The sequence below is a fragment of the Ochotona curzoniae genome, unplaced genomic scaffold (assembly GCF_017591425.1).
Source record: "Ochotona curzoniae isolate NIBS_2020 unplaced genomic scaffold, NIBS_Ocur_1.0 contig_2321, whole genome shotgun sequence".
NCBI lineage: Eukaryota > Metazoa > Chordata > Mammalia > Lagomorpha > Ochotonidae > Ochotona > Ochotona curzoniae.
Window position 1 is genome coordinate 12,289,272 of NW_024465421.1, and position 26,749 is coordinate 12,316,020.

At 51.6% G+C, this 26,749-nt stretch overlaps 1 protein-coding gene across 2 annotated transcripts in view; it reads left to right on the forward strand.

Annotated features, from left to right (window-relative positions):
• The window catches only part of COG7 (component of oligomeric golgi complex 7), a 48,019-nt gene extending 22,272 nt beyond the window's left edge, over positions 1 to 25,747 (forward strand). For both annotated transcript variants that reach the window (XM_040973203.1, XM_040973204.1), the window contains exons 9-17: positions 311 to 465; positions 5,756 to 5,872; positions 7,651 to 7,716; positions 13,518 to 13,704; positions 15,722 to 15,862; positions 19,379 to 19,462; positions 21,880 to 21,994; positions 24,307 to 24,450; positions 25,402 to 25,747. In XM_040973203.1, the coding sequence (XP_040829137.1) occupies positions 311 to 465; positions 5,756 to 5,872; positions 7,651 to 7,716; positions 13,518 to 13,704; positions 15,722 to 15,862; positions 19,379 to 19,462; positions 21,880 to 21,994; positions 24,307 to 24,450; positions 25,402 to 25,568 (1,176 nt within the window). In that variant the 3' untranslated portion in view covers positions 25,569 to 25,747. The remainder of the gene's footprint in view (positions 1 to 310; positions 466 to 5,755; positions 5,873 to 7,650; positions 7,717 to 13,517; positions 13,705 to 15,721; positions 15,863 to 19,378; positions 19,463 to 21,879; positions 21,995 to 24,306; positions 24,451 to 25,401) is intronic.
• The last annotated feature ends 1,002 nt before the right edge of the window (positions 25,748 to 26,749 follow it).

Here is a 26,749-nt window from a genome sequence, read left to right on the forward strand (position 1 = left end):
TCTGGTATGGAGAATTAGAATCCTAGCCTGGGAGCCAGAGATAGAAAAGGGGACCATTGCAACGATCACAGGCAAATAGAAAGGAAAAGAGAAATGAAAGAATGAGCTGGGCATCTGACCATGACTGTCTTTCCTTGCTGCACACTCTAAAAGAACTGGAGAGTTGGGGCCTGTGCTCCTGATATCCCTGTGATGGGAACCCCAAGAAGAGGGCTTGGAGTTCCTTCTCCCCGCCCCCAAACCTCCCCATGTTAAGGCTGCCTTTCCGGCAATTCTCAAGGCTGATGTGGTTTCTGTTCTGGCTCACCAGGAACATGGAGAAGTGATTGACTGCGTGCAGGAGCTGAGCCACTCGGTGAGCAAGCTCTTTGGTCTGGCCTCTGCTGCCATTGACCGGTGCGCTGGATTCACCAATGGCCTGGGGACGTGTGGCCTGCTGACAGCCTTGAAATCCCTCTTTGCCAAGTAAGGGGGCAGTGTGGGGATGGGGCTGGTTCCCTGGGAGGGCAGGGATTGTCCCCATTAAACATGTATGCATGCTGTATTCTTGCTGTGAACCCTGTAAAAATACTCACGCCCGATCCAAGAAGCCGTTCTTACTTAAAATGTTCAGTGCAGCAAAGTGCCCATCCCTTAGGCAGAGGCCAAATACCATGATAGAGTCATACAAGGGAACTCTATGCAACAGTTAAATATCAATTAAATGGACACTTGTCAATGCCTGTCTCAGAAATGCATTGGCATGTGAAACGAAAGCAAGGTGCAGAGTAATATTGAGGCTCTAACACATTTCCTATAGTTGGTTTGGTAACTTTCCCCACCAAGGGCAGGTGTTGGGTGTTTAGCCTCATGGGCCTTAGGATGTGCGTTGCCCTTGAGACAGTCCATAAATCCACGGGTGTGGCTGTGTTCCAGTCTCACTTTATTTACCGAAAAATAAATTGGGAGTGCTAAACCCTGATGTAGGTATTTTTTTTTTAATACTGTAAAAAGCATCATAGATCTCTCCAGGACAGAGGTGGGCCGTCTGCGGCTCAGGAGTCCAACCTGGCTGCCATCTGGCACTGTAAACAGAGTTTGCCTGGAACACTGCCACACCCGTTCTCTTACCTCTGCCCTGGAACTTCGTTTCACTAAGAGGGCTGAGTGCAGCAGTTGGGACAGAGACCTGGTGACTTGAAAAGCCACAAGTGTTTACACGTAGTTGGCACTAGGCCTGTGACAGAAGTTTGCTGAGCCCTGGTTTTGTGGGGGGACCCGGAGAGGGGCTGTGATCACAGCTTTTACTTCTTTTTTTTTTGGAAAGTTGTTCTAGCCTTGTCATTTTTTTTTTTAAGATTTATTTTTATTGGAAAAAAGAGGAGGAGAGATAGAAAGGAAGATCTTCTGTCTGATGGTTCACTCCCCAAGTGGCTACAATGGTCAGAACTGAGCTGATCTGAAGCCAGGAGCCAGGAGCTTCCTCCAGGTCGTCCACATGGGCGTAGGGATCCCAAGGCTTTGGGCCATCCTTGACTGCTTTCCCAGGCCACAAGCAGGGAGCTGGATGGGAAGTGGAGCAGCTGGTATTAAAACCAGTGCCCACGTGAGATCTTGGCATGTGCAAGGCGAGGACTTTAGCCGCTAGGCTACTGCACCGGATCCAGCTCTCACTATCTTTTAAAATATTATTTGAAAGACAGAGAGAGAGAGATCCTCCGTCTACTACTGGTCCACTCCCCGGTTGGTTGCAACAGCCAGGGTAAGGCCAGGCTAAAGCCAAAACCTCAGAGCTCCCTTTGGGTCTCACCTGTGGGTAGCAGGGACTCAAATACTTGGGCTGTCAACTGCCTCTTTGCCAGGTGTGTGAGCAGGAAGCTGGTTCCGAAGTGGGAGACAGCAGCTACTGCAACTGCTGCTCCATTAGGGGAGGCGGGCTCTCCACAGCAGCTTAACTCAATGCACAGTGCCTGCCCTCGTTGTCATTTTGAAATGTTTAAAGAAGGAACATAGGGACCGGCATTGTGACATAGCAAGTTAAGCCACCACCTGCACCAGCAGCATCCCACAGGTGTGCTGGTTTGTGTCCTGGCTGCTCTACTTCTAATCTAGCTCCCCGTGAGGGACTGGGGAAAGGCAGTGGAAGACGGCCCGGGGACTTGGATCCTTGCCACCCATGTGGCAGGATGGCAGTGCCCAGATGAAGCTCCTGGCTGCTGGCTTCAGCCCAGCCCAGCTCTGCCTGCTGCGGCCATTCGGGGAGTGGACCAGCAGGTCATCTGTCTCTGTAACTGCCTTTCAAATAGACAAAGCTTTTAAAAATATATATATGCAGATTCATATTTTTATGTAATTAAGAATGGAAAAAAGGAAAGCAATGTAGACCGCATGTTCTGGGAGTCCATCTGTATGAGATGCCCAGAACAGGTAAATTAGAGAAGAAAATAGATTTGCGGTTTCCTGTGGCTGAGGGACTTTAGAGGAGGTTGGGGATGGATGCTGAGGATATGAGGTGTCTTTTTCGGGATGATGAAAACATACTTAGCTCATGATGATGTATAACCCCGGAAATATACTAAGAGTTGTACTCTGTATTAATTAGACCTTAACTGAAAGAAAAAAGGAAAGAAGGGAAAAATAGAAATGACATTTAGGTAGAAGAAAGAGGCAACCTCATGAGGCTGGTGTCTCCGACCCGTCTGATGCAGCTGTGGGGTCCCTCGGCGCTTGATGCGCACAGTCTCTAGTTGGTTGGCATATCCAAGAGCCCTCCTTGGTGGTCTCTGACAGCGAAGCTGCCTGGAGCCCCTGAGCTCCCTTCTGCTGAGCCGAGTGCTGCTTGCTGAGGTAAGTTCAGGGAGTGCTTGTTGGTCAGGAAATACTGCGGGTGTCCCTCTGAACTCGGAGGGCCCTTGTCCCCAGTGATCTCGGTCACTGCCATGGACATTCACACCTCCGGAGGGCAGCTCTGCTGCAGATCAGAGGGGCTGCCACCTGTGCCCAGCCTGTGCCCCGCCTGTGCCCCGTACAGGGACAAGGGTGTGGTCCCAAGAACCCATGTCTATCCCTGTAGGAAGGGGAGCATCAGCAGCAAGTTTAACCATAAGAAGCTTTGCCTCTTTCTCGCCCTGTCACCAACCGGGATTTCGTGAATGGGAAGAATTTTGGCTTTGAGATCTAGATATTGTGTTACAAAAATAACATAAATAATGCTTTTAGAAATTGATTTATTTGAAAGGCAGAATTACAGAGAAACAGGAGAGAGAAAATGAGACTCTTTCATCTGCTGGCTCACCACCCAAATGGCCATAAAAGCCAGCACCAAGCCAGGCTGAAGCCAGAAGCCAGCTGCTCTGTCTGGGCCTCCTGCGTGGGTGGCAGGGATGCCGTTTTCTGAGGCATGGTGTTAGGGAGCTGGATGGGGAAGTGGAACAGTCAGACATGAACCAGTACCCAAAAGGGATGCTGGTTCTGCAGGCAGTGGCTTTACCTACTGCACTGCAAAAAGACATTAAAAAGAGCATGTCCTTCCATTCCTGTGCATCTTTAGTTTTTCTCTGAAGGACATTTTTTTTTGGTCAGGTTTGAACATTTTGCTTTTAATTTTCTGATTTGCTGCTTCAAACGTAAAGACTTTCTGTTGATCAACTTTTTTTTTTTATCCAAGCACATTTGAAAAAATTACTTTTTATTCCTTTCTTAGAGGGAGAAGGACAGAGAGCTGCCATCTGTTGATTCACTTTCTGATGCCTGCAGTGGCCGGGGCCAGGGTCTGGGCCAGATGAGAGCCACGGCCTCAATCTAGGTCTCTCACAGTTGCTGGCGGGGACCCACCTGCTAGAGCCCTTAGCAGTGGAGGCAGGACTTGAATCAAGGAACTTGGATATGGTGTGTGGATGCTTCAGCTGCTAGGTCAGACACCTGTTCTCATTAGCTTTAGATATTAACCTCCTGCCCTTCCGCCGTGAGAAATGAGGGCTGGGGCTTTTAAAGGTCTGTTCCTCAGTTAGCGTAGTTCAGACGGTGCTGATGAATTGGGTCACCTTCTCTGGAAGGGAAGGTTTGGAAGTTACCAAGGTAGCTCGTGTTTAGGACAGTTTTCAGGCAGAACAGTGTGAAGCTGCCTTGAGCAGAGTTCGAGTGGGACATTGATGAGTGACGAGGAGGGCTTGAGGAAGTGTGCTACGGAAGGCAAGGGGAAGGGGTGGAACTGAAAGTGTGGTCCCCTTTACTCTGCTGCCAACGTGGGGATAACAGGTAAGGGGCTTCATGGTGTGGTGTAGCAGAGTGTCTGCTGTCGGGGCCGCCATAGCAGCTAGCTTTTCACACTTTGCTGTCTAGGAGCTGGTGGCTTAGGGAGGAGCAAGGGAAAGGCGTCCCATGATGCACCCTGTTCTCACGGGGCCTTCTGGTCCCCGTCCTCACCACACCCTCCTGAACACATGCACGTACGCACTCACGTTCCAAGAAGTTTACATCCTTAAAAATAACACCAGTGCATGTCAACTTTTTTCTGTTGCTTTATTTTGCCCTACTCTGCCATTTATTTAACTTCACAACGGTGCCGTCAGGCAATAGAGAAGCATTATTAAATCCATTTTACAATTTTTATTTGAGAGACAAGGAAAAGAATGCCAAGTGAATACTCCCATCTGTGATTCATGCTGCAGGTGCTGTGGCAGCCGGCACTGGCCTAGGTTTTGGTCAGGAGCTGGGAGCTCAGTCCAGGTCCCCCTGCGTGGGCAGCAGGAGCCCAGCTACTTGAGCCATCATCACTGTTCTCCTAGTGTCTGCTTGAACAGGAAACGGAATTCAGGAGCTGGAGTTAAAGGCAGGACCTGTGGTGTGGGATGCAGGCATCTTCACCAGCATCTTAATCACCGAGACAAGATGCTGCCTGCCCTTTCTACCCCCACATTTGTATTAAAGATGAGGAAGCCGAGGCCCTGGCACTGAGGGCCTTGCCCGCAGCTGCAGTGCCAGTCTTGGAGTCCCCAGGAGCTGCTTCCTGGACGCCTCATGCCCAGTGCTGTGCTGGTTCCTGGGGCTCTAAGTCGGAGCTCCAGGGACAGAGTGCCTGTTCTCACAGACGGTAGAGCCTGCAGCAGTGCTAAGCTTTACGCAGACGCACGCTTGGTGTTGTGTGTTGCGTACTGTGAAGGAGCAGACCGCAGCGGCTCCACGGCAGGGTCTGGAGGTTTTGTGTCCACTTCTGGGTTCCTGTGCTCTTGCCAACCACGAAACTTGAATCTCTCTGCCCTGGCTGTTGGGTCTCCATTCTGTCCATCAGGATGCTGCCAAGTCCTGGGCATCGGCAGCATGTCTTGTGTCCTCCCTCCTCCGACCCTCACCCACCTGCTCCTAAGGTCACGTCTGCTTTCTACGGTGGCTCCGTGATGTTTTCCAACAGTTCTCCGAATCTGCTTCTGCAGAAGTGCACTTGTTTCTTCGTTTGGGGTGGAGGAGTGTGCCAGCATCTTCCCCCATGGTGGGTCACCTGGGACAGCCTGGGGCTGTCCACTCCCTCCCGTCCTCCGGATCTTGAGCATGTCTCTATGCTGCCGTGTTGGGCCTCTGAGATGGTCTGGCCTCACGGGGAAGCTCGTCCGTGGGTGGAGTGTTGTCTCAGCCTTCTGTGGGAGCACCTCTCCCCCAGTCTCCTGCGCCCAAAGGTGTTGTCCAGCCGTCGGCAGGCTGTGCAGGCTGCATGGTTCCCGGTGTTTTGAGCGCAAGCAGGCAGTGACAGTTCACCTTGTCGCTCTCCCCTTGCCTGCAGGTATGTGTCTGATTTCACCAGTGCTCTCCAGTCCATACGGAAGAAGTGCAAGCTGGACGACGCGCCCCCCAACGCCCTTTTTCAGGAAGATTGGACGGCCTTCCAGAACTCCATCAGGTGAAGCTGGCATTACAGTATGAGTGTGTGTCTGGGGGAGCAAGCATAAAATTTGTTAATTTTTACTTTGTTAGAAAGGTGGAGAGAGGGCCCGGCGCGGTGGCACAGTGGTTAAGGTCCTCGCCTTGCACGCCCGGGATCCCATATGGGCGCCGGTTCTAATCCCACCGGCCCAGCTTCCCTTCCAGCTCCCTGCCTGTGGCCTGGGAAAGCAGTCGAGGACGGCCCAAAGCCTTGGGACTCTGCACCCGCGTGGGAGACCCGGAAGAGGCTCCTGGCTTCGGATCGGCATAGTATCGGCCGTTGCGCTCACTTGGGGAATGAATCATCGGACGGAAGGTCTTCCTCTCTGTCTCTCCTCTCTGTATATCCGCCTTTCCAATAAAATAATAATAAAAATAAATCTTTAAAAAAAAAAAAGAAAGGTGGAGAGAAAAAGACAGAGGTCTTCTGTTGTCTGGCAAACTCTTCACACGCCTGCGACAGCTGGATCTGGGTCAGACCTGAGTCAGGCAACCAGGACTGCATCGGAGTCTCCCCCATGGGTGGCAGAAAGCCGAGTACTTGAGCCATGACCTGGCCCATCACAGGGCCTGTGCCAGCAAGAAGCCAGAATTGGAGGCAGAGTTGGGCCAGTCAAAAGCCAGGAGCCTGGAGCTTCTTCCAAGTCTCTCAAGTGGGTTCAGGGACTTGAAGAGTTGGGCCATGTTTTTGCTGCTTTCCCAGGCTATTGACAAGGAGTTGGGTCAGAAGTAGAGCAGCTGGGACTCAAACCAGCTGCCCATACAGGATGCCAGCACTGAAGTCAGAGGCTTATCCTACTATGCCATAGCACTAGCCCTAGCCAAAGGTTTTTGCAGAGGCCTAAAATAACTCAGAGCTGACGTTGGAGAAAATGCCCCCCTGTTGGCTCTAAGGACAGTGGCACCCAATGGTGAGGCACTACTACTAGGCCTGGAGAGGAACAGGCAAGGGTGCAGCAGAAGGCACTTGGGTGATCTTCACAACTTGTTGTCCTGTCCAGACTGTGGGGTTTCCCTTGTGACCTGTGCCGCTATCTATCTCAGCTGTACCAGCATTTATTCTTGGAAAACATTGCATACAAGTTTGTCCAGTTGCACCTGAAGCAAGTGGAATATTTTTTCCTTCTCATAAAAGCTTTCGTATGATGGAATGCCTAGATACCCTGGTGATGAGAGAAAAGTTAAAAGTTAACCAGACCTGAGATGTTTTTAATCCTTGGATTTGTCCCGACATTATGAATTTGGCGTTGAAGGACTCAGGAGCTGGAATTCAGAGCCTGGCATAAAATTTGCTTGACAATTAAAGGATTATTAAATATAGATATGGTGCTCTGAGAAACAAGTGGATTAACCTCCATCTGCCTTTGGTGTGAACAGAGGGAAAGACTGGTATCAAACTGGTTGGACAGACACTGCAAACAGCAGGCAGCTAGCGAACATTTGCAACGTTTGACTTAAAATTTTAGACACAAAGTTTTTCTGATCCCCAATCTACCCCTCCGTTTTTTAAAGATAGCACCCAGTATTTTGGAAACTAGAACTTATTGGAGGCCACAGTTAGCCAGCCCTACAATTCCGCAGAGAGGTCAGGAGTCTACCTTCTACAAAGGAACCATTGCAGGTACTAACCACTTTCCCAGAACCTAGCATCGCCAAAAGGAGCAAATAGTTAGAATTTTTTATGAATGAGCCTATGTGTTTGTCCTGTAAATGTTGGTACTGCCTGCTACTTGAAGTGCTTTCTGTTTTGTTTAGAATAATCGCCACCTGTGGAGAGCTGCTGCGGCAGTGTGGGGACTTCGAGCAGCAGCTAGCAAACAGGTAAGAGAGGAGGAGCCCTTGTCCTCCACAGGCCAGTCCCTGGGCTCCTGCTGGGGACAAAGTGTCTCCAGGCCCCGGCACAGCAGGGGGGAGTGTGTGGGCAAAGCGGGAAGCCACAGGGCCCCAAGAACTGTCTGTACCCTAGATACAAGGTGTCATTATTGTCATCATTAAACATTTATTGGGCATCTATAAAGGGCAAAGCTCTGGCCTACCTAGTACACGATTTGGGTTGCATAGAGAAGTTTCAGTCTAAACCAGGAAACAGTACATCTTGTTTCTGAATTACAAATGGGCTGGGTTCCTGCTGTGTGTTTGCAAGTCAGTTATTGGGACTTAAAATAAATTTCCCCATAGAAATGGTGTCACAGGCATCGCTCCGGCCCTCAGGGTCAGCACACAGCATCAACTTTGACCCAGACAGGCCTGCCTTGCGGATTCTCCAGCGATATCCTCTGCGGCTGCGGCTGGCCGTGTGTGTCAAAGGAGAGTTTCCGGGGTCCGACCTACAAAAAGTCTTTCGTGTCCCCTTTGACCTGAGACTGACAGGCCTTCTTTCTCTGGGAGGTGGCTCCTTCCCCAGTCCTGATCCTTCACTGGATCTCAGCAGGGCTGGCGGCTGGCTGGCCGGGAGGTGTGTGGAAGTGCAGTATCTTGGGGTGTGGTGTGAAGCGAAAGGATGAATGGGACCCAGCAGGAGCAGGTGGGAACTGGCGTGTTGCTGGAGCCTGCACTCCATGGTGGCCCTTCCTGCTGGCGACGTCTGCCTTCCTTTGGTCTTCAGCCCATAGCCTACCTCCCCTAGCTGGATTGTGTGTGTGTGTGTGTGTGTGTGTGGTTTTCCTCATGGGAAGATCTTGCCACGGGGCAGGTGGGAGCAGCTATCACTGTTCCTGAGTCTAGCACAGCACAGAGCACCACCGGCAAGGGAGGGACTTTGTGTAAATATTGTAAACAAAGCAATGGTACCAGCATCCCACTTGTGCACACACGCATGCTCGTGTGGAGAGGAGTCTGAGGTTGAGGGGTACTCACAAAGACCCCCAGGACTTGAAATGTAGCATTTACACATCTAACAGAAGGGCATGCATGCATGCAGCTGCTTATTTTTCACTTACTTATGCCTGTATTTTGGTTCAAGAGGCAAGGGGGACAGAATGAGACAGAGTGAACTTTCTGTCTATGGATTCATTCCCCAAATGTCCCCAACAGCCAGGGCAGGGCCAGGCTGAGGCCTGGAGCCTCAAACTCCATGCTGGCCTCCCCTGTGGAGGGCATGGATCCAGTTACTCCATCCAATCCCTGCCGCCTTGCAGTGTACACATTAGCAAGAAGCCAGGATGAGTTAGTGGAGCTGCATACAGAATCTAGGTATTCCAGTATAGGATGCAGGCATCTTAACGTGTGCCTTAACCACCAATCCAGATTCCTGCCCCTTTATTTTCTTCAAGTAGCTGTTCATTGTAAAATCAGAACAGTGTACAAAATGAGAGCTGAAAATCTGCTTGATTTAGAACCCATCTTCTTCCTAGAAAAGACATTGCTAACAGTGTCCTGCCCTACAGCATTCGTTGCTCTCTGGCATGCAAGGACTCGGTGTGAATTGAGCACTAATCCTCCTAGGGCTGAAGAGACAGGTGTTTCTCTTCCCATTTTTACAGAGAGGCTTGAGGTGTGGATTTGCATAGGAAATAGCAGTTCAGATTAAAAAAAAAAAAGAAGAAAGAAGGAAAGAAAGATTTGCTGCTGTAGCTGTGTTTGAGAGATGGCAATTTGCACCTTGATGTGGCCCACGTCATCCAGTGTGTGAGGACATCACCGAGTGGTGTCTGCCCTCAACCATGTGGGTTTGGGTCAGACATCCTGCCACATCCAGAAGTCCATTTTTCCCTTCATCCATTAATGGATTTGACAGCCCAGGGAGTTAGGAGGGAGCTGGTTCAGAAGCTGCGTGGGGACACAGTGGAGGAAAGATGAAGTTTTCCACCTGCACCAGCACAGAGAGGCTGAGAGTCTGGCCTGGACTTTGGTCCAAGACATGAGCAGCTTGGGTGTGTAGCCTCTGTAACAGGCGACATCATCCTGGAAGCCTGTTCCCTGGGGAGGGAGAATCGCCACCCATCTGTGTTCCCAGCCAGGAGGCAACTGGCACATGTGTGACAGCTGCCTGTAAAGCTTATCTTATCTCATATCTTATCAAGCTCCCCTGCAGAATCCGGACTGCTGCTGGGGACCACTCCCCACAGTTAGCACAGGCAATGGCACTAAACTCTCCAGGCTGTCTTGGTGCTGGGATGATGTTGCCTGTTGGGCTCCATTTTTATTTTTTTTAAAAGATTTATTTATTTATTTTTATTGGAAAGTCAGATTTACAGAAAGAAGGAAAGAAGAGAGAAAGATCTTCCATCAGCTGGTTCACTCTCCAAATGACCATAATGGCCAGAACTGAGCTGATCTAAAGCCAGGAGCTTCTTCTGGGTCTCCCATGTAGGTGTAAGGTCCCAAGGCTTTGGGTCATCCTTTACTGCTTTCCCAAACCACAAGCAGGGAGCTGGAAGGGAAGTGGAGCAGCCAGAATATTAACCAGCATCCCTATGGCATCCTGGTGCATGCAAGGTGAGGATTTAGCCACTATGCTACCATGCCAGACTCAGCCTATCTGGCTCTTAAAGTCAACATTTTTTTTTTTTTTTCTGTACAAGGAGATCTTCTTGTGAGTTTAGGGTTCAGGAAAGCAAAGCTGAAGTCACCTGAGGGATTGTCCTCTGCCTCATCTTGGGGAGACGCAGGGAGAAGGGCATGGTTCCTTTTCCTGACCCCACTTTTGGACCAATGTTTCAGGTGAACCCTGCTCACTTAAAGGTTTGACCTATGCCTTCTGATCTTCCAGTCGGACAAAAGCCACATGAATCCAGTAGAAACTGGGTTTTGGATCTTGGATTTTGATTGTTGTTTTTTCCCAAGCTAGTGACATGCAGTGCTGTTTCGTGTTGCTGGGCTGTAGCTCTGGGTCTCATCTCTGCTTCGGGCTGAGTGGGATGATGAGTAGGTTAGGTGGATTCAGTGCATTTTGACTTAACACATTTCAGTGCGTGGTGGGTTTATGGAATGTCATCTCATTGTAAGTCTAGGAGTCATCAAAAATGTTAGTGCAGTAATTCGGTCAGGCAGTCAGAGTTTGGGAATGCAGTATAAATGTACAAGTTTCCATGACTAGGGAGTGGGGGATGACTTGGCAGGAAGAGGAACTGCATTGAGGCATGCGATGACTTGCGATGCCCCCTCCTGCGGGTGCAGCTACTGGTTCTGCTGGCACAGCAATGAGCAAGTTGGCACCTCTTGGACTACCCCCTACCTTCATCTCTGAGCTTCATGAGGGTAAGGATTGTGTTTAAGAATCTGATATCCCCAAACTCAGCCTAGATCATTATTTGGCGGACAAACGTCATTTCTCAATGATGTGAGAATGTCCTTTTGATAATGAAATCAAGTATTCATTTCATAAAGGTTTAGTTCACAACTCTGGTCAATACCAGGAAATTAAACAGTGGACGCCAAGGACCAGGTCATCTAGTGGATCAAGTGCGGGATAGGAAGAAGATGCTGTTTGTTTCTTTGAGGTCAGAGTCACATTTATTCTGACATTTAAACTGCAGTCTTCATTATCTAAAGCATTCCTGACATACCTGCTTGTCTTCACCTTGGCTGCTGTAAGGTCATTCCCTCCTGGGCCACCTGACCCTGAACCTGACACACCTGCTGCAGTAACCCTGCAAAGGAGAACAGACTTTCCTTGGCTTCCAACTTTCTGGCCACCAAACTCTGGTCACCTATCATTCATTCCAGGGTTACTGAGTGCCTGCCGTACATGGGCACTGTGCTGGGAGCTGGAGATGCTAGGATAAAGAACACGACTGGACATGACTGTCCAGTGGGAGAGGAATGAGACAGTGTGTGAGTTCCACATAGCAGAGGCAAGAGGCTGATGGGAAAGAAGACCGAGTACCTATGTGGTGCACTAGGAAAAAGCAGAGGAAAAGCCGTGGGAGCCAACCCTTTCTTATAATTAGCTAATTTGAAAGGCAGATTAAGAAAGGAGGGAATGGGGGAGAGAGAGAGAGAGACAGAGATTTTTTTCTATGTACTGTTTTACTTCTCACATGGCCACAACAGCTGGGACCAGGGCCAGTCCAGGCCAAAGTCAGGAGCCCAGAGCTCCATCCAGGCTCCCACATGGATGGCAGGGGCCCAAGCACTTGGTCTATCTTCCACTGTTTTCCCAGGTGCATTAGCAAGGAATCAAACCGGAAGCAGAACAGCCAGGACTAGAATGGTACTCTGATATGGGGTTCCTGCATGCAGGTGGCAGCTTAACTCACTGTGTTACAACTAAAGGCCTGGGAACCAGTGAATCCCAGAAGAAAGAGTAGGATTTCCCCAGGTGCACAGAGGAGGAATGGATAAAGGCAGGTGTTGGGGGACGGAGGGATGGGTGAGCAGATAGATAGAAGGGCCTGGCAACAAGAGCCCTGGGTACCCTGCCTGGACGGTTTTATTTTGATCTTCAGGAACTGAAGAATCTTTGGGAAACAGACAAAATCAGATTTGCCTTTTGGAAAGTTCATTCTATTAACCTTGAGGAAGTCCCACAAAGGGAAACTGGAAGGAGGAAGACAGACAACAGGTCAGTACAGGACAATAGGGCCATGGCAGGCCATTGTACAACAGACAAAAGGCCCAACCCAAGCTACTTGTAGGTTTAAGTAACAGGACAAACCAACTTGACCCTGCTGGCCGAGGCAGGTGGCTACCTGTGTTGGTGGTGATTTGGGAGGAGGGTCCTCTCCCCAGGGTGTTTTTGCAAGTTCACGTGTTGCTCGGCCAACTCTGAGGATCTGAGTGTGTGCCACCCAAAGTCTCCTGTGTCTAGAGCAATGTCTTCGTAAGAAATCATGGCAAAGAGGTCAGGGAAGTAGCCATATTGGCTGTCCCAGGATCTGCAGAGAGTTCATAGAAATGTGTATTATGAAAAAAATTGTTCAGACTTTTTTTTTGGCACCAACATTAACTTAGCTTTAATTAAATTTTCCATGAACTTTTTGAAGTTCATTTGTGGAAATATCTCTACACTTCAAGCATATAAAAGCAGAGAAGCAGAGCCAGGGGAAGCCAAGCTGAAATCTTGGCTTAGAGGCGGAGATTCAAGGTCCCCGGCTGTCCTGGCAGCCAGCTACCCTGGGGAGCCTCAACTAGGCAACCGTCTGTCTGAACAAAGATGGATCTCTCCTTATCCCCTAAATCATAAAAGTCCACTGTACTAGCCCGGCATGGAGGACAGGTGAGTCTATGAATGGAGGCCCACAGGGAACAGCTGTCCCAACCAGCAAGTCCACTGTCTTGCCCGACACTCTGGGTGACGGTGGTGCCTGTGGCTCACCACGGCATGGACCTGTGCCACACCCCAATGCCCCTCTAGGTTGCTTTAGACAGGACACCATCTCCAAGGGGTGGGAAACTGAGACTGCCCTGGTGTGAGCTGCCCGTCACATGAGGAAGATGGCATGTTCTGTTGGCATTAGATGATGTGGAAAAGAAAACCATGTGGCTTCTGTGGGTATCCGGGTCTAGCCCCCTCGTGCATGGTGAAGAACATCTTCACCTCCTTAAAGGCTGCAGGATCTTAATCCCATCTCCCTCCTGAGGCTGCCCTGGGCTTCCTTAAAGGAGCTGTTTGCGACTGCTCCCAACAGGAAGTTCCTGCCAAACAGCTCAGGGCGCCATGGTCATCACTTTGCTTACAGGATTTTGTCGACGGCTGGCAAGTACCTCTCTGACTCCTACAGCCCTCGGAGCCTGGCCGTCTTTCAGGAAAGCATCTTGACAGACAAGAAGAGCTCTGCCAAGAACCCCTGGCAAGAGTATAACTACCTCCAGAAGGAGAGCCCTGCCGAATATGCCAGCCTAATGGAAATACTTTATACCCTTAAGGTAGGAGGCGAGACGGGTGGCATGCTCATTGCTTGCGAAAGAACACCTTTCCCTCGTCACACCCTCTCTGGGACCCAGGATTCTGGCTCTGGCTGTGGGCCCTGGGCTGTGGCACCCAGCGCCACCTCTTTTCTGTCTGATTTATGTTGGGACATGTGTTTGTTTATTTGCTTTAATTTTTTTTTTTTAGTATTTATTTTATTTATTTGAAAGGCAGAGCTACAGAAAGAGAAAGAGAAAAAGAGAAGTTCCATCTGCTGATTTACTCCCAGATGGCTACAACCAATAGGCTGGATCCAGACCGAAGCCAGGAACCAGGGGCTTCAACTGCAGGCAATAGCTTAACTCATGACACAACACTGGTCCCCATGTTGGGATTTTAAGGAGCTAACCAGCTAAACTGGACTGAAACCCACAGACATACGTATGTAGAAGTCAGCTGGGTGGGTCTTTATCCCTGATGTAAGCCGGGTTGGCAAATAGGGCTTCAGAACTGCGGCCAGGGAGCTTGCCGTCACCGGCACAGGTGGGGCTGGATCATCCCCTGTTACCAACGGAGATGGAGGCAGACGCAGACTGCCTGGAGGTGGGAGCCATGAAAGGAGACCCCAGGCAGGCTGCAGAGAAGTCCCTCGCTTTCCCCAGGGGAAAAGGACCTGGTTAGAGATGCCAGGAGCACACCCTAGGGCAGGATGCTTACAGGGAAACAGGAGGACTTGCGTATCTAGCCTCCTTCCTAGGTTGTTCGTGTTAAAGTCTTAGTTTGACTTCCAGAAAACTTTGACTTTGAGCTTTGGACTTCTAGGGTTCAAGAAACTGAACTTCACAACAGATGGTATGAACTTTATACCTCCTGGGAAATGGCCCTGGGTGATGGGATTGAGGTGGGCACCCTCTGCAGAGCACTCTGACCCCACCTTGTCTGGTTTGATCCTCATTGTGTGAGTGAAGGGCAGAGGAAACGCCATTGTCCCAGCACCGCAAATGTCACAGGATGAATCGCAGGAGGGGCCTGCGTGGTCTGAGTGTCCAGCACCGTCCTCCAGGGCCTCACCTACTGCCTGCACCTTGGCCCTCCCACTGGCCACTTTTGAACTTGACAAACACACCACCGGGAGCCGTTCATCCATGCCTTCATGATTAGGTTAAAGCAACTCTGTTTATCTTTATTGCTGATCTGATTTATGTCTGTGCTAATCAGTTCATTTATAATCGCAAGGCGAAGGGTCCATTTTCCATCTCTGGGTTTTTCTCAGGCCGTTTGGCATTCCTTGGGACTGCACACAGGGCCGGGCGAACTCTGACCATCAGCCGACGGAGCTCACCCACTGCCTCCTGGCAGTTGGGGCTCTGCCCATCACTCTGGGTTACCCTGAAGCTTCTCATGCTCCCCTCCTGCTCTGTTCCTGAGGGGCGCTCTCAGGGTTCATTTCTAAACTGCCAACCTCGAACATCAGAGACTTGGTGACAAAGTGAAAACATGGGGTCCAGGGGCTGGTGCCAAGGCTCAGTTGGCTAACCCTCCAACCGATAAGCACCAGCTTCCCATACGGGTGCTGGTTCATGTCCTGGCTGCTCCACTTCCCATCCAGCTCCCTACTTGGGGCCTGGGAAAGCAGTAGAGAATGGCACAAAGTCTTGGGAGACCCTGCACCCACATGGGAGACCCAGAGGAGACCCCTGGCTCCTGGCTTTAGATCAGCTCAGCTCTAGCTGTTGTGACTGTTTAGGGAGTGAACCAGCAAATGGAAGATTTCTCTGTGTGTCTCCTTTCTGTAAATCTGCCTCTCCAATAAGAATAAATAAATCTTAAAAGAAAAAAAGGAAGAAAGAGTCCGAGTTCCAGGGTGGGTGGACTGTGACTCAGTGGTTCTGGGGCCAGAGCCTGTCTAACTGCACCTGAGCATCTTGGAGGCCTCCCTGTTCTCCCTCCAGGAGTTTTTAGAATGCTGACCCCGCTGAGCCCTTAGTTGCATTCAGGGCCTCACACACTGTCTTTTGGGTTCTCTCGCCTTAGGAAAAAGGGTCCAGTAATCACAACCTGCTGGCTGCGCCCCGCACCGCCCTGACCCGGCTCAACCAGCAGGCCCACCAGCTGGCCTTCGACTCTGTGTTCCTGCGCATCAAACAGCAGCTGCTTCTCATTCCCAAGATGGACGTGAGTCTCCCCTGCCCGCTTCCCCTCCCATGACGCGGCCGCCCCTGTGACGCCCCACTCCCACCCCCAAAGCCCCCTGGGGTGGGGGATGCCTCCTCCTGCAGCGTGTTCCAGCTCTGAGGGCTTTCCACCTCAACTCCCCTGGGCTGGAAAGAGGCAGTTCAGTGCACATCTCTTATCTTAATTGCAGTTAATCAGATGTTTTATTTATGGGCTGTTTCTTAGGATTATTAACGTCGCTTGGCCAACCTTCCCTGTGTGGAGCAGCGTTAACTGCGCCTCCCCGGCGGGGGAGGTAAGGCCGACTACACGCCGCTGCTCGGGGCGGGCTGGCAGGAGAGCAGGTTGAGACTGAGGCCTTTTGCCGGGCCAGAGCCGGTTGACTTGAGATGTGGTCACGTGTTTCCGAGGCGGCCTTGGCGGCTTCTGCCCTTGCTACCTTTTGTGTCTGGCTGCCTCACACCCTCTTCTCTTTCCTGGTTGTCCAGATTCTTTTGAAGACTTGCTCTGTCTATCCACCCCCTCACCGCCCCCAACCCCCCAGCCTGCATGTCACTGCATTACCAGGCAGGACAGCCTCCTGGTTCATTGATCTTCCTGATGACTCAGGTTGACTTGGATTCCAATCTGGGGGTAAAGTCTTCTTTGGGAGACAGTCTGAGTGATGGGCCTTTAGCAACCAAGAGACCCTTTGCTTTCCATTGTTCCTCCCAACCCCCCAAAGCCCAGTAGTCTGGGGGTCAAGGGCCACTGGGTGACCCTGACCAAGTCTCCTCCCCTCTTTGAGTCTCAGAACCCCCTTCTGTAAATGAGTTGGAGGGTCTTTCTGCCTCCTGAAACTGGGAGCTTCCCATTCGCTATGGTCTCTGTGGGCAGAATGTGACGAGAGCTGCCCCATGCAGGTTGTACATTTCTGCATCGAGAGGAAGGGGGAGGCGTGAGGTCACGTGGGCGACTGACAGCTGTGGCAGGTGTGTGGTCAGCCACCGCCTCCTCATCCCGCACGGTGTTGTTGGTGAGATTCAGGGGAGATTTCCGATGGGACAGAGCTGAGCACAGCCCCAGCCCCAGGGTGGGTGCTTTTAAGGGGTCATTTTCTTCCTTGCTGTGATTTTCATTTGTTTAAAGAGAAATGATTTAATTGATTTTTTAAAAAAATTTTTTTAAAACATTGAACTGACTCATTTTCAAAAATTCAGTCAAATCAATACAAAGAAAAAAATGCAAGAGATCCTTTTAAAACTTCTTATCTAGAAATAAACAGTGTAAGCATTTGGTGTGCATCCAATTGGGCATTGTTTTACCCTAGTTGTACACTCGCTAAAGGCTGAATGGCTAGGCCATGGCGCCGGGCCCCACAGTGAGGTCTTAACTCTGTGTCCCTGGGATCTCCTTTTCTCCTTCAGTCTCCCGGCCACAGCGCGAGTCCTTGGGAGTGGAGCAGCCCAAGGGGTGGCAGTGGTGGTGTGGGAGCCCACAGGCTTACAAAGCCAGGGCAAACACTCGGGCCTGAGGGGTTTGGAAATTCAACCCGGCTCATGAAATATTTGTTTTTGACATTTGCTGGTAAACTGTATTGTCCTTTTATAACATAAGACGCTAAGCCAACAACACTACATTCCATTTCAAAATGAGTTCTTGACACTTGCCGATCTTATGTGGTGACAGATGGAGAGATAAGCCCAGTGGAAGGACATTTTCAATGCCTTTCCAGCAACTCAAAAGTCTTCTTGGTTGTTTCCCAGTCGTCTGGTTTTGTAGCTGCTCCTGACTGGAGGTGGCCCTGTCTGTCCATCGTCCCCACTGCCTGCTCCCTGGAGTCTCGCCTCCTCTCCGAGGCCTCTCCCAGGGCTGCCAGCCTACCATGGTGCTTGTCCACAGGCTGGGCAGTGGAGATACTTCTCTCTGCCCTTTCTGTCCTATAATCCTTGCTTCTGTCCTGCCCCATGACCCTCACTTCTGGGTTAAAACTATCACCCCGGCACCGTGCTCAGACCTCCAAGGAAAAATAAATTCCTGTACCTGCTCGGTCAGTGTTCCCGTACTCAGTCATCTTGGAAGTGTTGTCATGTATTCTGACAGTTTGGACCAGCATCCTGCGATTTGCAACTCATTGACTTGTCCTCTCTGTCTGTTTTGAACATCAGATTTCCCTTCTCGCCTTATAGCCTTTGTGGACAAGAAAGCCTTTTTCTAGGTTGATGTTCAGAGCTCTGCCTTCCCCAAGTCTGATTTCATGCATCCATGACCAGCCCCTCTTCTTGCTGTCCAAACTTCTCCTGACTAAAATGTGACATCTGACGCTGAGAACTCTGGAAGCGGAAGCCTGCGCGTGTGTGTGTGTGTGTGTGTGTGCGCGCATGCATGTGTGTGCATGCAAGGGCATAGGACAGAGGACATGATGGTTGGTGTGGGGGGATGCAGGCTGGGTAGCTCACATTTCTCTGTCTCTGCAAAGCCAAGCAGGAGACAACATGCATCCTGGGTACATCCAGGTTAGCAAGGCTGGTTGGAGTGTTCCTTCCCAGTGGATGGCCAGTTAGCTGGGGACCAGGTAGGATGGATTCACAGGAGCGAGGATTCTCTATAGCATCCAAAAGGAGTCTAGAAAACTGAAAGGGCATGGCATGGCGTGGCACTGGGCAGCCTCTACCCACCCTCCACCCCTGCCCCGGGCAGGGAGCCCAGGGGCGGACAAGTCCCGGAATGCAACTTAAAGGATCAAGCAACTGGAGCAGGCAGCAGGTGGCCACAAAAGTCACTTCCCAAGTGCAGCCAGAAAGGGCCTTTCCCAGGCTCTTTTGAGGGCCCTGGGCTGAAGTGTGTAAACATGTGTGTGCTGGAAACTCCGTACGGAATGCCAGGAAGGCTGAAGGGCACTTGAACTCCAGGAAACACACGTAGGTTCTGCTGAGGTTCTCCTGGTCAGAGAGGGGTCACGAGGAGGGCAGAGGGACTGCGGCTGCTGGGTGGGTGAGTGGGGCCTGAGAAGCGGATTGAGAAGGGAGCAAGCAGCACCTTTGAAATGCAGGACAGTGGTGTTGGTGAGGGAGGTTCCCCCTGTGGAAACAGGTCACATGGGCTTCCCATGGAGGACTCTGAGTGTTGAAGTCCCCCACCCCGGGAGGGAAGGGGGAGTGAGGCTGTCTGTGCAGGCCACTTCTTCCAGGAGGTCCTCATTCCATGCAGAAGCTCACACCGAAAGGTGTCTGTCTCATTTCACTGTCAGTGAGATACACGAAGGGACTGGGCCCTATGCCAAGGTTCAGATGAAAAAGCAGAGTTGCTCATTCAGGGATCTGTAAGAACACAGAGAAAAAGAATCCTTCCTTTCCCCCCGGCTGGGAATTTCAGAAGGCCGAGAGAGAAGGAACCCCTGGCTTCTGGATGGGGTGGTTCCGAAGGGCAGCCTTGGCCCCGAGCGATGTCTCTGGGGAGGCCGCGTTCTCCAGGCCCTTTCGCCTGGCACCTGCCCAGGGACTGTGGCATCATCACATCCTCTCCTTCCTCCCCCAGAGCTGGAACACGGCCGGCATTGGAGAATCCCTGACGGACGAGCTGCCCTCCTTCAGCCTCACGCCTCTCGAGTACATCAGCAACGTAAGTGCTTCTGGCTGCTGCGCTATGGTCCAGGGTGGACCATAGAATCTCAGACCTCATCCTGAGGTTTCAAAGCTTTTGACATTTTTAATTCTTTCTTTTATTATTATTATTATTATATATTTTAAAAATTTGTTTGAAAGGCACAGAGGGAGAGAAACAGAGCTACTTTCCATCTGCTGATTCACTCCTCAAACGCTTATGACAGCGGGGGCTGGCCCAGGTTTAAGTCAGGAGCCTAGAATGCAGTCGGGGTCCCTCACGTGGGCTGCAGGAGCCTGTGCACTGTGCTGTCTGTGCCATCGTCACCTGCAGCCTCCCTCCCAGTGTGCACATTAGCAGGAAGCTGGCATTGGGAGGGGAGCCAGGAAATTCAGACTCTGTGTACTGCTGTGCCAGATGCTCCCCCAACATGAGTTCTGATCTTGGCCCTTGTAGGTTACGGATTCATTATCACGTTGGCACTGGTGGGTGACTGCTGTGGGCAGTCACACCTGGGTCCTGGAGGCTAAGGGAGTGTCACAGAGGCAGGCGATGGCATCACACCCTGCCTCATTCTCACCCGTTCCCATCTCTACTGAGGCGAGAGATAGCCAGTGCTTATGGGCCTCGATGTCAGGAGTCCAATGGGACACTCCAACCTGGGAAGTCAGGAAGCAGGTGGCCTGTCTCTGACTTTGTTTTTTAGAAGCACAGCATTTACGTGGTTTTGAGATCAAACTCATCCAACTTTGAACGAGCAAGCTATACTGTGTGCCAGGCCCTGTGCTGAGAGTTTTCATGCTTAGCTTCATGGCAGCAGACTTGTCCTGTAGGGGAAGTCGTGGGCAGCTTCCAAGTCAAGGAAAATGCAGGAAGCCCTGCAGGGGAGCAGGGCCACATGGATTCCTCATGCCTTCTCAGGCCCCTGCCCTGGGCACTGGGTCACCCAGGGCATCTCGTGGCTTTCGCTTCCCTTCCTCCCTGCAGCCCAGCTCAGCACTCTTCAATGTCAGTGTGCGCATGCGCTGCCCGCTCACCTCTCCCAGGGAGGGGATTCAAGGTAATGCCTTGCTTATGCCTTTGCCTGAGAACCGGGTCCTGAGTGACTGCATGGCAGTAGCTGCAAAGGGAGCTTACAAGGAAATGTTGCCCTGAGAAGGAGTGTCCGGAGTGAAACTCTTAGGATGTAGGCTGCTCTTTACAACCAATGGGAATGGGCTTATTTTTCAAATCAAGAGAATATGCTTTGGGGCCATTGTTGTGGCATAGTGAGTTAGACCTCTGCCTGTGGTATGGTATCCAATACTAGTGCCAGTTCAAGTGTCCCCTGCTCCACCTCTGATCTAGCTCCCTGCTGGTGTGCCTGGGATAATGGAGAAAGATGCTGTAAGTGCTTAGGCTGCTGCACCCATGTGGAGGACCTGGAGGAAGGGAGCTCCAGGCTCCTGGCTTTGAATCTACCCAGCTCCGGCTACTATAGTTATTTGGGGAATGAATCAGTGGATGGAAGATCTCTCTGTCTCTCTCCTTCTCTCTCTATGAATCTGCCTTTCAGATAAAAATAAATAAATCTTTGAAAAAAGAAAATATAATTCATATCTCTACCTAGATTGATTTAGAACATGGTGTTGCTGGGAGGGAGTTGAGAGGTAAGGTTGACAACAGCGAGGCGTGGAGAAGCGAGGGAGGCTGGGCGAGTCACGGCGGTGGGTCGGTGGGCTTCCTGCCGCTGTGAGCTTCTTCAGTGGTCTGCAGCACCGTCCCGTAGGCTGACGAGCAGAGCTTGTAAGAGGAACATCTGCTGGAGACACACCGCAAACGAGGATGGTGTATGCTCGCGTCGGCCAGGTGAGACGTGCGTGGTCTAGGTCGCATCTGTGAGAGGGCAGGAAGAGGCAGCGGGGGCCAAGAAACAGCAGCCACTTCCCCAGGAGCCACTCTGCCAGTACGCCGGCTGCTTTCCGTGCCTATCCCTCCGGCTGTGGTCTGGCTGAACATCCCACAGCCAAACGGTGCTGCCAAAAGTTATTAGCTTCATTTTCGTCCAACCAGACATCCTGAGAGTTAACAAGAAATTACACCAGTGGGTTTTTTCTTTCTTTCTTTCTTTTTCCTTCATTGCTTAGTATAGTCTTTCACTCGAAGGAGGCATGTGACAACTTACCTGACTTCAGAAAGGTTATAGGAAATGGAATTAAGTTTATTTTGGTGCAAAATAATGCTGACACCCTTGCCTAGTTTTTCCATGAGTGGACTCTTGATGCACCCTAGTATATTTTTTACCCCTCCAACCCCAGGTGTTGTCTTAACCAGCATTATCATACCTGCTGGAAAGACAATGCCTGGGCTGGCCCAGCATCCCTGTTTTGTGCCTGCACAGAGATGTGCCGCACGGAGTAGTGGCTGGTGTGTATCAGTGCCTTCTTCTGTTTCAGATCGGGCAGTACATCATGTCTCTGCCCCTGAACCTCGAGCCTTTCGTCACGCAGGAGGACTCCGCCTTGGAGCTGGCACTGCATGCCGGAAAGCTGCCGTTTCCCCCCGAACAAGGTGAGAGAGAGAGAGAGGCCCCGGGCGCCGCACCCGCCATCCCAAGGGCAGTGGGCATAAGATGGGTGCACACATTTCACACCTGTACCGTTCCACACACTGCACACGTACCACTCCAGACACGCACTGAAATTGTGGTCAAAATAAAAGGAGACTCTCCACCTTTTACCTTGCTCCCTTCTGAGCCACTTGTGACCAACACACTTCCAGCTGGAGCTGGCCTGACTGTTTCACCATCTGGGAGCAGATGCCTGCAGGAAACCACAGTGTCCCTGTGCCAGCGAGGCAGTGATCCTGAGGGCCCAGGGCCTCAGCCGTTGGTGGCAATGGGAGTGAGCTCCCAGGGCAGGGTCCCAGCCAGCACCTTCTCCCCTCTGCTCCCTGCTTAGAGGTCCCCGGGCCATATAAAGTGACACCTCCTGAAAAAACAGTTTTCCTTGTTAGGACAAACAGAAGCTGTTCCATCTTGAGGTGGCATTTCCTGTCTAGTTGCCTCTGGCTGTCACTTGCTCCCTGCTGCTGGAAACTCCTGGATCTCTTAAGAGCCAAGGCAGACATGTGTCCTTGCTCTCATTCTCTGGGCCTCACCGAGATGAACAGGGACTCCATACTTGCCGAGCCAAACTCATCTTGACTCCTAATATGGGGCCTGATAGGTCTCCCACGGCAAGGCTGAGCAAAGCAAACACGTCAACACTTGGCTTATAAAAGGCTAAGCGGTTCAGAGGCATCGCCACACGGAAGGTGAAATTATATCCCCGGGTGACAGGTCAGTGGTTGCTGAAAGGCTTCCTGAGCAAATGCAAATACAAAGAGAGCAAGACAACCACAATTCCTAATAACTGAAGTGCAATTCAAATCAGAAGAAGGCAGATGGGATGAGAGTGATGCTTTCCTGTGGGTGAGAGGGGGCCCCCCAGGCGGCCTGTAGTGGCCAGTGCCCATCCTGGTCCCCAAGCTCTGAGAGACACGAGACGAGCTGCCAGACACCTGAGGACTCCACAGAACCATCTAGGGTGCAGATAACCCCATGCCTTTATTTTAGGCTTTCACAGAGCAAAAAAGAAAAATTGAGTAAAAGAAGAACTGAGCAGTCTAATTGAGGTACTCGATTTAACCTACACATAAGCTTTTTTTTTTTAATTTTGAATTTTATACTATAATTCCATAGGGTCTGGTGCTGTCTAGCTGCTGGTCCAGCACTCTTCCTGAATGACTTTTTCTAGATAGAAGGAGGTTTAAAAAAAAAAAAAAACTTTACGTGTGTGTGTTTCCTATGAGGAAATAGAAATTTTCCAGGTATCCTAGGTCTGTGTGTCACACGCAGTGAGTTACAGCAGAGTCATCTACAGCAGAACTTTGACCTTGTCCCTGACCTTGTCCTGTCCTGAATGAGGTCACCCGTGCCTGGCCCGGGGCAGTGGTGGCGGGAATCCCTTGAAGACAGCAATGGTCGCTGTGGGGCTGTGAGTGTGGGTCAAGGAAGAACATGCTATTGGCGTGGAGGAGGCTTGGCCATCCGTGGTGGGCCTGGCTGAGGGGCGGGCGTGGGCAGCTCCTATGAAGATGGGTGGTGGCAGACCTGTGATGATCTCAGGGAGAGTGGACATCCTTCTGTTTTGAGAATTAGACATTCTCTCTCTCCCTCCCACCCCCTTTGTCTGCTGATGTACTCTTCAGTCGCCTGTATCCACACAGACAGCCCAGGAGGCAGTTGGGAGCTGGGGACTCAGTCAAACCCGCCCACAGAAGTGGAGGGACCCAGTCCCTGGAGCCAGCCCCTGCTGCTTTCCCAGGGTGTGTGTGAGATCAGGAGCTGGAGCTGGGGCTCTGGCATGGGACGCAGGCATCCTGGGTGGTGAGTGAACTACTCAGCCCCTTCTCTGATTCCCACAGCGCCCAGGAAGTCAGAGCCATCTCTGCTTCACAGGTGCACAGCCATCTCAGGGAGCTTAGGCACCATTCATGGGTAGTGATGGATGGCCTTGAACCCCAGTCTCAGTGTGGAGATGATGCATATGGAGGCTGGGGGACATCCTCTCCTACCCCCCTGTGCCAGAGCTGCTCACCTTCTGCCTGTATGTTTGGGGCTGTCCTCTCCCTCCTGCCAGCCTCCAGGGATTGATGTTGCTTGGCCTCACCTGATCACTTCCTTCTCAGAATGCTCCTTAATGCTCAGGCAGCATCCTTTGACCTACAGAGTCCTCCGTTTCCTGGGTTTTGTTCCCACTGAGACCATGAGCCCCCTGGCAGGCCCTGGGCAGAGCTGCCCAGTGGGAACTTTTTCGGGTGACCTGTTGTTCCCCTTCCAGGAGATGACTTGCCAGAGCTCGACAACATGGCTGATAACTGGCTGGGCTCCATCGCCAGGGCCACCATGCAGACCTACTGTGACGCCATCCTGCAGATCCCGGAGCTGACCCCACACTCCACCAAGCAGCTGGCCACTGACGTGGGTGCGTCCCCATGTGGGGGTGGGCGGTGGCTCAGAAAGGGTGGGTCCTCCCTGCTGCCCCTCAGCGTGCAGGAATTCTTATCTCTCTAAATAAAAGGTTGGCTGTGGAACTAGCTAGAAAAGCAGACTGTCCAGGCCGCCCACCTCAGCTCCTCACCCCCCCCCCAGATGGTCTCACTCAATGAATGCACAGTGAACATCCCTGACGTCTGAATTTCAAAAAACATCCCAGGGGAGTCTGCGCATTGAGGAAGGCTTCAGTGACGCAAGTCACGCAGCCTGGATCTGCCTGGCTTTTGCTCCGTTGGTATAATAATTACCAGCTAACGTTTATTAAGCTCCTGCTGCATACCAGGCATGCCAGGCACTAAACCAAGCCCTGTACCCATCACCTTAGGCAATGCCAGGCTCTCCCAGAAGGCAGGTGCCTCGTCCCCCGTCCTTGCTACTTGAGTAGTGGAAGGCCAGAACCGTTGCCCTGTGAGGCCATGGTGTGAAGGCTGCCCTCAATCTCAGGGTCATGCCTTCTTACCCTGCCCAACCCTCCCATCACTGCTGGCTGCACTGCTCAGCTGTGGTGCTCTAAGTGTGGGTGTGCTACTGGCATGTGACACAGGAGACCCTCCCATCCTGACCCTGTGTCCTGGCACCAGCTGGTCTGTTCTTCATCCCAAGGCAGCTCTTGTCTGTGTGTGCATGTGTGTGTGTGTGTGTGTGTATTATATAAGTAGAGGTGATGGACACTAGCTTTCTTAAAATTTTCGCACTCAGGCCAAGCTCTCAGCCTTGTGTGACCCTGTTGGAAAACCCCCGAGTACAGGCCACCTGCCGAGGGACCTCGTCTGTGTGCGAAGGTCTCCTCTGTTCCTTGGGGTGGGGGTGGCCTCCGTGGTTCCATCCCGCCTGATGCCACCACGTCCTTCTCCTCCCCATCCCCCTGCCCCACCCACAGACTACCTGATCAATGTGATGGACGCCCTGGGCCTGCAACCCTCCCGCACCCTGCAGAACATCCTGACACTGCTGAAGAGCAAGCCTGAGGACTACAGGCAGGCCAGCAAGGGCCTGCCGCGCCGCCTCGCCGCCACCGTGGCCACCATGCGGGGCGTGAACTACTGAGGACGCGACTGCGGGAACGGTGACCTCCCAGCAACTGTGGGCGGGCTGTCCTACGAAGACGCGATTCTCCCATTTCACTGAACAAAGCTCATAAGTCGGAGGGGTGTTATTTATCAGACGGGACTTTGCAGACGATTTTTTGTAAGTGATCTGATCTGAATAGATATGGTGAAATGCAAGGCGTTAAGTTTCCTTTCTTCCTTGGTCGGTGAGTGCTTGGGCGAGGCTCCTGCTGGCTAGGAGAGCGAGGGAGGACTCGTCTGGGTGGGAGGCAGCGTTAGGGAGCACAGGCAACAAGCACCTTCGGCCTGGTCAAGGGGAAAGGTTGGGGGACCCAGGTCCTAGGGTGTCTTGTAAAGATTGTGGCTTTTACTCCCCAACCCTCTTTTTAGAAAAACTTTGCAGGATGATGTGAATTTTGCTCTTTTTGGATAAGACTGTAACAGACAACATGCTCTGAATGACTTAGAAATGCAGATTAATTTTTCTCCATAACTGGATGTCGGCAGGTAAAGGCTAACTGAGTGGCTGGGCAGAGTCAGGGAGCAAAACTACCCCCTTTGCCACCATGTCCTCTTTCCCTCTAGTGACAGAAGCCTCTGCATTGTCACTTACTAGACAGGTGACCTTGGGTGCCTCACTTCACCTCTCTGAACCTTAATTTGCTTATCTGCAAAATGGGCTGGTAGCGTTTCTCAGTGGTTATGAGCACAGGACGAAATCACACCTGGCTGGGTGCCTGGCATGTGGCAAACACTTGATGCAATGCAGCCATTGTTTACTGCCAGCGGATGGTAACAGGCAGTGTGGTGACAGCTGCTCCCATTAAAAGCCACGGGCACAGCCGGCAGCATGGTAACCACGCAGAGCCTCACAGCCGGGGCTCCAGTCTGCTGAAGAACCTGGCTCTGCACTGGAGGGGACCGTGGCTTCCTCCAGGCCCTCACTGCTTGCACCTGGCAAAGCTGCCCTTGGCATCAATGTCTCCACTACCACGGGCACCTGGCGATAGGCTGGCTCGTTCACCTTGCAGACTAAAGAATCCCACGGTATTGGGCCAGGAGGGCTAGGCCTCAGAGGTTGTGTGCTAAACCCAGAGGTCCTTTGTCACCTGGAGCTGGCAGGCAGATCTGCACCTGCTAGACCCCGTTCTTCAGTAGCAGCTTCAGAGTTGCTGTTTG